The 10,498-nt window shown below is 55.6% G+C and overlaps 1 protein-coding gene across 2 annotated transcripts; it reads left to right on the top strand.

Moving 5' to 3' along the window:
- Positions 1-750: 750 nt before the first annotated feature.
- Positions 751-6,115, top strand: LOC108404222 (small integral membrane protein 10-like protein 2A). 2 transcript variants are annotated; one of them, XM_073227620.1, is made up of 3 exons: positions 751-1,571; positions 2,422-2,591; positions 5,220-6,115. In XM_073227620.1, exon 1 carries the CDS (start codon positions 928-930, stop codon positions 1,162-1,164), a length of 237 nt encoding a protein of 78 aa, XP_073083721.1. In that variant the 5' UTR covers positions 751-927; the 3' UTR covers positions 1,165-1,571; positions 2,422-2,591; positions 5,220-6,115. The 2 variants fall into 2 exon arrangements, with proteins under 2 accessions (XP_073083721.1, XP_036872875.1); XM_037016980.2 differs by having other exon boundaries at positions 2,422-6,115.
- The last annotated feature ends 4,383 nt before the right edge of the window (positions 6,116-10,498 follow it).

Below are 10,498 nucleotides of genomic sequence, written 5' to 3'. Positions count from 1 at the left end.
GCTGTGGTGAATCGGCTTCTTACAAACAGCTTTACTGAAGTCATGACTATAAAGAAGCCTAAGCATTTCAATAACCTTGAAAACATGATCAAATTTGGGTTGGATTTGGTATAGAATAAAGATTAGATGAAATTACGAAAGGCTTTTAAGCGTAACAAAAAATGCCACAAACAAGGACAAATGAAAAACCTGAGACCTTGTGCAGTATCCAGGGCAACGATTGACTAACAGTAGTGCTTAGAAATCGCTACGGAGTGAAACGTAAGAACAGGACAACGGGGCAATTCAATAAAGAAGTACACATGACCAGCAAATATACCAAACAGAGGGAAAAAATGCGCATGTGGGTTTGGTGAAACTCCATAACGCAGTTACCCGAGAAATGCAAATTAAAGAAAGGTACAATGGGTTGGCGGGTCGGATTTTCTGCAGAGACAGTGGGAAAAGCGGATGGTGTGAATGGGCACAGACTTGCCTGTGGGCCTTCAGTCCAGCCCACTTAGCCCTCCACTCCGCCCCAGGGTACCGGCAAAAGCTGTCCTTGGACTGCACCACCTTCCCTCCCCTGTGGCCCTCGGGCACACTCTTGGCTCCGTGTGGAGGGGCCGCTCCGCCCCCTGGGCGGGGCCGCGCCGGCAGCAGCAGCTCCGCGGCGGTGGAGAGGGGGCGTGCCCACGCTAGCGGCGGAGTTACGCTGGCGGCGGCCGCCCAGGCAGCGAAGAGGGGGCGGGGCTGTCTGTGGGTGGCCGACCCGGGGCAGAGGCGGAGGCTGCGGCTGCGGCCCCGCTCAGCCAGGCCCGGGGAGGCGGGGGGCGGGGCGCGGCGGGGACGGAGGGCGCCCAGCCGCCGGCGGGTGGCTCCAGGCCTCCTGTCCACCTGCCCGCCCGCTTGCTCCGCGATCTGCGGAGCCGGTGCCGGCCAGGACCCATGGCGGCGTCAGCGGCTCTGTCGGCAGCTGCAGCCGCGGCTGCCCTGTCGGGCCTGGCGGTGCGGCTCTCGCGCTCGGCCGCGGCGCGCGGCTCGTACAGCGCCTTCTGCAAGGGGCTCACACGCACGCTGATCACTTTCTTCGACCTGGCCTGGCGGCTGCGCATGAACTTTCCCTACTTCTACGTCGTGGCCTCGGTGATGCTCAACGTCCGCCTGCAGGTGCGGATCGAGTGAGTGCCTGCGGCCGCAGTCCCAGCAGCCAGACGGGAGGGTCTCGCGCCCGCCGCCTGCGATGCGCAGCGTCGCAGGCATGAGGGGCGGCGGGGAAGCGCGGGGCCGCAGGGTCGCTGCAGACGCAGGGGGCAGAGCTGCCCGGGTCCCCGGACCCTAGACCTCCGCGGGGTGTCGCCCCCCCCCCCCCACAAGCCCCCGAGCTCCGACCCCGGCCGCGACCCGCCCACTCGCGTCGCGGCCGGTGCCTCATCGCTTTTAGAAACGCACAAAATCGGCCCTTTCCGTCGTGCTGGAGAAAATTACTGGAGTGCGGCAGACCTGTTGCCTCACAGTGGCCGAGGGTAGAACCATAAAGAAGAAAATCTGCGGCAGAAACTTGATTTGACCGGCCCTGACCATTTTAAAAGGTAGGAGACCAGAGGTCGGACTTGCGGGCTGGAGTGAGGCGGTTGCCATGATATCTAGATGTCCAGGTCCCTTGGGGGTTTGGGGAACCTAGGGAAGGGGCCAGGGGAAGCCAGCCCGAAAGGCTGCCAAGCCAAGTGGAAGCAAGACAGCAGACGCAGGCTCTCCAGACTCGCTCATCATGATTCCGAGATGGAATCAAGGGGTGACGCGGTATCTTGGAGGGCACGGTCCGGGGTGACCACTACTGCCCGTAGTCCAATCCCCTCCCGCAGGGCGGGGGAAGGGGGAGTCCCCAGAAGTCCCTAGAAGAGAAAAGATGCTGTCACCCTTCTCCACCCCCCTGCAGTAGGAGGTCATGAAGGATGGTTGTGTTCTGGCCAAACCCCAGGTGTGTCCCCTTCTCAGCCCTGGGGGCATCTGGGGCTCTATGCAAATCCTGCACAGTCGGTGACAAAACTGCCTCCTGCCTGGTGTTAGGGGCCAGGGGACTGCTCTCTGCCTGCTTCTACTGTCCCTATTGCTCCCCTCTGTCTCCCTGAGGGCCTCTTCTGAAGCTCTGCTTTTGGAGACAAGAAGAGAGGGGAAGACGCTCCTCCCCATCCTGACCCGCAAAACTTGCTCTTCCACCACCTCAGCCATGCTCCCTCCAGCCCCTACCCATCCTCCAGCAGCCCCCTGCGTACCCAAAGGAGGCAGGAAATGGGGACCTCTTTGCGCAGACAGCAGCTCCCAGGCTGTGGCAGGCAGAGCAGATGCAGAGGGGCTTTTAGAGAAGGCTACACTTGGGGGAACAGGGCCCTGTCTGGGTGGGGAGGCAGCTCTCAGCCTCCATCTGTCTCTCTCTTTCAGGAACTGGTGTTTGCTGGTAGTGACCCAGCCCTTCTCTGGCCTTGTCGACAGAGTCACACCGATGCCTAGGGGGTGCTCCAGGCCCCAGAGCTGCCTGGGGAGCAGCTGAGTGAAGAACCTGATGGAGGAGGAGAGGAAGGGCCATCTAGGCAGAGACCCCGAGGGGTGGGGTAGGTGGGGTAGGATCCCCTCTCCAGCCTCAGTGGTCAGGGTGTGGCATGGGGACACTGCCAACTGGACACTGAAATCTCCTGGCAACACCATGAGGGAGTTGTAGTCTCCCACCTACCGACTCGGGAAACTGGAGCTCCCGGAGGGGAGACACCTGCCCTGTCACAGACAGGAAGTGGTGGAGCTTAGTCTGCCCCAGGCCTGCGTTCCCCTTCCCCCGCCCAGGCTTCTGGAAGACCCGGCTGTGGTGGGCCTGGAGAGGAGCACACAAGCCCCCGGCGCACCTGGGGAGAGGGCTCCAGGGTAGGGAATGCAGGGAAGTAGCCTTCCTTAGAGTGGTATGGGGGTCACAGGGAAGACCAGGAGGAAAGTCTGAGCTGGAGTGGGTACAGGAGAGATGAGTCCCAGATGTCCTGGGAGCCACAGTCCTCCCCACAGGGCCGGGCCTCCCTGCCCCACCCCAGGCTGACCAAGGGTCCTTGGCAGTTGAGTAGCACAGGCCTCTCTGTTTGGGTGGCAGGGTGGGGATGGTGGCAAGGCTCCTGGGGATGGGATGGGGCCGGGACCCATGTATGACCCATCTGTCTGTCCCCAGGCTCAGCCCCCAAAGCCCAGGTCACACGGAGACTCTCCTCTCATGGGCTTAGATTGGTCCTGGGGGCCCTGGGTGAGCTGCTGACTGGAGCACCAGGGGGCCAGGAGCAGCCCAGAGTGGAGCCAGGAGAGTCCTCGGCCCTCACCACCCAGCCCCGGCCCACATCTGCTCTGGCACTGCTTGCTCTCAGACCCCTGCCCAGCTCCTGTCGGGACTGAAAGCCGCAGCAGCCCGGCCAGCCCCAGGACACAATGGCCCTGTCTCATACCACCTGCCCTCCTCAGCCGCCCAGCTGGAGCCCAGGGCCTGGGTGAAGACCTCTGCCTGCGTCACTCCTGGGACTGAGGCTGGACTGAGGCCACTGTGTGCCCCTTGCAGTTCCCAGAGACAGGGCCTGGTAGCATCATTCCTTGTGCCAAGTGTCCTGGGGGCTCCTGCCTCACCCTGATCACCCAGGACCACCTCTGGGAGCCAGCCAGCCCACTGACTCCATCCACAAATCTGTGGGGATGTCCTCTGAGAGAGGAATGTGACCCAGGGCTGCATGAGAGAGGAGGACGAGGGGCCTCCTTGGGGCTGATGCACAGATGTGTCCCTGTGAAGCCCAGGTCTCATCCTCTGGGTTACTCCAGCTCCTCGTGGTGGGGGCGGAGGCAGCAGGCTGGGAGGAGAGAGGCCTGAGGATGGCTTGGGGAGGCTTTTCACTGGCCCAGGGCTCCCGGTAGGGGCGGGGCTGGTGGGCAGGTTGAGCTGCACTGGCGCTGGCCCTCCCCTGCAGGGACCCCATCCATGCAGAGGGGCCCAGGAAGTCACAGTGGCTCCCGTGCTTGGCCCTTTGGCTCACATCGATTGGCTGGGGGAGAGGCCGATGGTGCATCCTTCGCTTGTGTTCCTGCCACTGCTTTTCTTACCGTTTTGCCCTTGAGTAGTTAGCGAGCTTCTGCTTTCCCACCTCTTCCTTCTGTCCGCACGGGGCCCCTGCTGCTGGATGGACTCTCAGTGCACTGTATTTATTTGCAGTCTGTTTTCCAGGCACTGGAGCTTCCACAAAATCAGAGCCATCGGCCCGAACAAGAGAATGTTCACTTTCCTGTGTGTGATTAACTCTGGTCAGCACAGTCTGCCTAGAGAGATGTTCTTGTTTCTGGTGTCACATCTTGCTGCCTCTCTAAGTTAAAGGAAGAAGTCCTTGAGTTCAATAAAATAGAATAAAACTGGAGGCTTCCTGTTCCTGGTGTGGGGCAGTAGCCTTGGGGCAGAGAGGCCAGTGGTAAGGTCACCAGCTCTGATGGCCCAAAGCTGGGAGGGGGCTCCCTCAGAGGGCTGGTGTCGGGGGTTGGGACGGCAGGACGCGGGTCCATTCAGAAGATGCTCAGAGACCCAGCCTGTCCTGGACCACTTCCCTGTGAAGCAATGGCAGCCGGAGAGGCCCAGCCAAGAGTTGGCAGTTGGTGTCATTGACAACCATTGTTTGAATAACCTAATACCTAAGTCTGGCCTTCATTTTAGAGCCTGGCCTTAGCACTTAATTCAGTTGAACCCTGAGGCTGGGCTGGGGGAGGTGAGGTGAAGTAGGCTGTCTGCAGATCATCTGTGCCACCTGGAGGGCATGCTGCAGCCATTGGCAACGTCCCCTTTCCCTCCCTGTTGGCCAGGTGTGTGATGAGTTTTGGAGAAGACAAACCACCAACACCGGAAACACACTTCCTCCCCCACCTTAGACCTGAGCTGTCCCTGCAGAGAAGCTCGGCCAGGGGCTCCAGGGCTGCTGCAGGGGTCAGGGTGGACGGCTGCAGGTCAGGCAGCTGGGAGGATCTCAGCACCCCAATAGAAGAAGGAAGGCCTATGGACCCCAGGAGGGAGGCGTCCTGAGGACACAGGGTTATGGTCACACTGAGGAGTGCAGCCTGGGGAAGAGCTGTGCCCATCCTCACCTGCGGCCAAAAGCTCCCTAGGGGTCAAAGCCTACCAACACCTGCCACCACCAAAGTGGTGGGTGCCAGTGCCCTGAGCTGCCCTCCCCTTTGTCCAGATGGTCCTGTTCTGTCCCTGATGGTCCTGCACCCACTCCAGGGTTCATGTAGTCTGGAACAACCAAGCTGGGAGAGGATCAGACCAGAACCTGGGATCCAAGGCACTAGGGTAAGGGGGGACCCCCTTCCCTGGCACAGGGGAAGGCAGGCAGGTCCTGCTCTGGTTAGGAGTGGCACCTGAGCCCAGCATTTCCTCCAACTACCTCATGGCCCCAGCTCAGCCATGAGCACTCGTGTTTGCAGGGTGGCTGTGGGCATTCAGTGTGATGATGAATGGTCAGCATTTGTCCTCAAGTCTGACCTGAGCAGCCCTGTGACTACAAGGAGAGGAAACCAAGTAAAGGGAACTGACATGTGATGACAGCCGACCAAGCTCTAGGCACAGAGCTGAGTGCTATGCTTCTGGACTCTCATCATTCCCCACAGCCACCCACTGGAGGAGGACATCAAGAGGACATGACCTCTGGCCGACCTGAGAGCTGGTGCCAGGCAATCAAAGGCACCTCATCTCCCATGTTCTTGAAATGTATGCTCTGCTCCCCATTCCCACAGCTGAAGCTGTTTCAAGGACCAGCCTTAGGATAGCAATGTGTTGTTGAGACCATCTGGACAGTATATATTTGACTGAACCCCACTACAGCCTCCATGTAGACTCTTAATTAAGATTCGGGCAGATGGGGCAGAGATCTACTCATCTTGGGGTTGCCCAAGACAAGCCTTGTGTGTAAGTTCCTTTGCTTATTAACCCTGTCACCTGCAAATCTGGAGTGGCCTGCCTCTTTTCAGGGTCTCTTCTTGCCTTCTGTGTTCACTAAGGGTATTAGATGCACACAGGTTTGCCTGTACCTCCTCCTGGATAGCTATGTTTATCAGTATAAACACTCCTTCATTGTCATGTTTGATGTATGTTTCTTTGAATTGTTTTGTCAGAAATTAAAAATCCTATTCTGTCAGTCTCAAAAAATTCCTGGTCCTATTGGAAAAGAACATTTTGAAATCAAGATGTTATTTCTATGTCTTTTGAAAGTCATGAGATGATGTGGGCACCTCCAGTACCAGCCAAGGGTACAGGTCTCCCTCTCTATCCACCTTTCCATGTTTGTAGGCTCTCTTCTGACATGGAGAAGCCTCCCTCCCAGGTTCCTCAGGACATTGGCTGATTCCCACAGTCCTCCTGGGCATACTCTGATTCTGCCGGGCAGCCTTTCCATGATGCTCTGACTCACTCTTCTCATTGTTCCTGGCTTCCACCAGGCCGCCTTCACACCTGTTTGGGGCAGACTCGCAGCTCACCATTCTACCCTTGTGCCCGGCCCTCCGAGGAAGGAAGGGGAAGAGAAAGGGCTACACAGCAGCCTTCTATGGCAAACTTTGCTAAGACACAGCCACCTCAGCAGGGGTTCAGACTCCATGGGCAGAGAAGCTGCAGGGAGATGCTGGCACCACCAGGAACGCGGGATCCCTGCTGAGAGAATAACACTGACCGAGGGAGAGTCTCTTCCAGCCCACCATCCTGAGCACGCTGTGAATTTACTCCTGTGGAAGGAAGTACCTCAGGGGCGGGGAAAGCAGAGGTCAGGAAGTGGCTGCTGGGCCTCCCGGTCTGGGCAGCACTAGGTCTGGGTGACACTAGCTATGTGCACTCTCTTCCTGGCTGTGACTCCCTGACTTGGCGGGAAAATGGGCCTGACATACTACCGTTTCTCCCATCTCCCATGGGAGCTTTCTGAGCATTAAGTGAGGTGAATGTGTTAAGGCCCTGAGCCCAGTGCTTGGCTCAGACAAGTCCTGGGCACACGTTAGACCAATGCAGTTCAGAGCAGGGAAGCCGTCCGCCCCAGCAAAGCTGCTCAGTTTGAACGGACTCCCACCAACCAAATGACGGCTGCACCAGTGTCCCCTGAGTCATCCCCTCAGTGCCAGACTCCGGGACCCACTTTCAGGATGCAAAGGTAAGAAGTTAAAGGAAGCCCCTGCCCTCTTATGGATGGGATCTATGGCTCAAGGTGTGAGGCCGCAGTCAAATGCACCCTCAAATCAGGGAGCTGCACTGTGCTGGAAATATGGAGAGGAATCTGCTGCCCGAGCCTCTGGGGAATGCAGGGGAGGGGAGCACCCACAGCCTTCTCTGCTGCCACCTTTGCCACTTTATACAGACAGGACAGTTTGGGGCTTAGGTGGAAGCAGGCGTGGCCCTTGGGGACCTGGGGACACTCCCCAGTGCACACAAGAATGAGCCACCCCTGCAACTGGGAGCCAGGGTTGGGAGCACTCCTCTGCGGACAAAGGGACTGGGAGGTTGCCAATGTGGGGTCCCTAGCAAAATGAGCTGGAGTCTGAGCTTCAGGGGTATGAGGGGCTTCTGTGTGAGGGCCCTGGGAGGATGGGAGCCTGGCATGGAAGGTGTGGCCCAATCCTGCCCCAGGTGGGCAAACAGAAAATCCAGTGCTCAGCAGCATTCATGGTGCTTCACATAAAGCTTGACAACCCAATAGGTGGTCAGTAGTTACCCCGGGTATAGATCAGCTGTGGTGTGTGAGTGTGTGTGTGTGTGTGTGTGTGTGTCTGTGTGTGTGTGAGACAGAGAGGCCGTGTGAGTATGTGACATTTAGGGATGTCTTTTACACTCTGGCTCCCTTGATGGCGCCCAATGGGAATTTATCCTAGGGCTCGTTGATCATTATTGCTACCAGTTATTCATTATTCACTCAACTGTGTCAGTTACTCTGCTGTACTATACCACTGCCTTTATTCATTCATTTAATAAATGTCTCTTGAGTACTGATCATGAGCTAGACAATTTCTGGGCACTTGGAATTAAACAATGAACAAAAGCGGCCACAATCATGGCCCTGTGGAGGAAATTTTCTCATATGAGGAAGGAAAAGGAGACTGTAATCATAATAAATAATAAAATACATGAATATGATAGAAGACAATAAATGCTATGGAATAACACAGCAAGGCCAGGGGGTTCCCGAGTGCTGGGGCACGGTTGGATTGCATTTTAGAACAGGGTGGTATGAGTTGGCTTCGTTGGAAAGCAATAGTTGAGCAAAGTCTTGAAGGAGGTGATGGAGTCACCAGGCAGCTATTTGGGGGAGGAGCTCTCCAGAGGGAGCAGCCAGTGCAAAGATTCCTAGGCAAGAGTGCGCCTGATGTGTTCAAGGAGAAGCCCAGGGGCCAGAGGAGAGCATGTGAGCCAGACTAGCAGGAACTGAGCTCAGAAAGGGGACACTCTCATAAGGAAGGGTGCAGACTGCATAGGGCCCTGTGGGCCACTCTACACTCCTTGGCTTTTACACTGCCTGACGTGGAAAGTCACTGAAGAGTTGGAAGCCACGAAGGAGTGCGAGTTGTGTCTCATGTGGTAGACGGATCCGTGCGGCTGCTTGGTGTGAGCAGGCTGTGGTGGGCGAGAAGGGAAGCAGGATTCCCAGTCAGGAGGACATTGCCTAGTCATCCCGGGGAGAGGCAGTGGGCACCGTGGACCAGACCTGTGTGCCCTTCGTGTCCTGCAGGGAGGAGACGGGCTGCCGAGGAGCCTATGAGGGAGGAGGCAGGAAGGGGGGCCCACCAGGCAGGCGAGGGAGTGCTGGATGACAAGAGACATCTACAGGGAGTGGGGGACATGGGTGTCCAGTGCCGTGGGCTCCGAGTGTCCCCTGGACTAGGCAATCACTGGGGTTTGTGGGGTGGATTTGGGCAGCAAGGGGTCACGGAGGGAGCGTACAGAGAAATGCCTGTCCTTTCAGCCAGCATCAGCTTTAAAGCTGAGAAAGGTAAAGGAAAAGGAGGGCAGGCTTTTTCCTCAAGGCAGAGTCACACTAAGACTGAGAGTGTGTGCCCTCCGTGCTAGAGGAGCGGTCCCGCTAAGGCTGAGAGTGTGTTCTCTGCTGAGTTCCTTGAAGTTGCAGATGACGACCCTGAGCAAAAGGAAGCAGAACAACTGGCCTGAGGGAGCCAAGCCAGGGAGAAATGGGCTGTGGGCCTGAGCAGCCTGGCTCCATCATCTGTGCCATGAGCACAGGCTCACACTCAGCAGCCATGCCTGGGGACCTGCTGGGTGGAGCCCCACATCCTTCTACTCCTTCCTCCCTTCATTTCGGAAACATTCCCCGAGACAGATGTGAAGACCCCGGACAGATGGCTTGGGTGACAGATGAGGCCAGGTCCGCCTTGTATGTGCGGCTCCAGGAGCTAGTACTTTTCTTGGGCTCTGCCTCTTGGAAGCTGTGGTTCTCCATATTTACCTCTTGCTCCACCTTTTGGGGCATTGGTTTGCACTGTGACATCATTGCCCGGGTATGTTTGAGAAGAGTCGTTGATTTTCAGTTTGTTCGTGTTTTTTCTTGTTATGAGGATGAGAGTAATGAGTTCCAAGCTCCTTACTTGTTGGGCAGGAAAATTTATTTATTTACCTAATTTATTGTTTGTGTTAAGGTGTCATTTATATACACTCTTATGAATGTTTCACATGAAAACCTGGTGGTTACTGATGCCAGGGTTCTTGTTCACAGAGTCCAAGAATGAACTTCACAGACAGTCGAGGAGGAGAGCAAGGCAGAGGTTTTTATTTAGAGAGAAAGCAGAGGACACAGCTCCTGGCTCATGCCAGGAGGGCACAGGAGAGCCCCAGGGTGGTGTGTTGTCTAGGGGTTTCATAGGCGGTTGAGGGACAAAGGGTGAGGCATGTACACCTGCAACGTGCGCCCCAAATGTTTACCTTTGAAGAAACACTGTTTCTTATTAGTCTTCCTGGTTATTTACAAGAATTTTACTGCTCTGGTTTCCTCCCAGGATAGCAGCTTCCTGGGCTGGGAGGAGCATATCAATCAAGACTGCCTGCTTTTCTCCCAAGGTGGGCTGAGTTATTGTCTGTTTGTTAAGAAACTTGCTTTTTAAGTAACTGGATGCAATCTTATTTTCAAGGTGGAATCCTTCCTGCTTTTACTCCGCAGTAATCTTAACTTTATATATATATATATATATATATATATATATATATATATATATATATATATTCTATTTTACATTTGCTCTCTGGTTTATATATTTGATAGTAATGACAAGACAATCAAAATTCTAATGACTTCAAAATTTAGTGTTTATTACCACTAAAAACGGGGTTGCATAGAGTTGAAATGATGATAGCCGACTTTTTATATCCTTGAAACTCCTCTACCAATCCAACCTTTATTATCAGATCCATGCTTTGGTAAAGAATTCTAATTTTCTCTGCCTTTGAAACAAACAAAACTTAAAGAGATTATAAATT

Source organism: Manis javanica, chromosome X, assembly GCF_040802235.1.
Source record: "Manis javanica isolate MJ-LG chromosome X, MJ_LKY, whole genome shotgun sequence".
In the NCBI taxonomy this organism is placed as follows: Eukaryota; Metazoa; Chordata; class Mammalia; order Pholidota; family Manidae; genus Manis; species Manis javanica.
The sequence above is the reverse complement of the archived record's forward strand: the minus strand, read 5'-3'. Positions and strand labels throughout refer to the sequence as shown.

Excerpts from the sequence above, each read along its gene's own strand:
- LOC108404222 (XM_073227620.1), top strand. The coding sequence starts at position 928 with ATGGCGGCGTCAGCGGCTCTGTCGGCAGCTGCAGCCGCGGCTGCCCTG.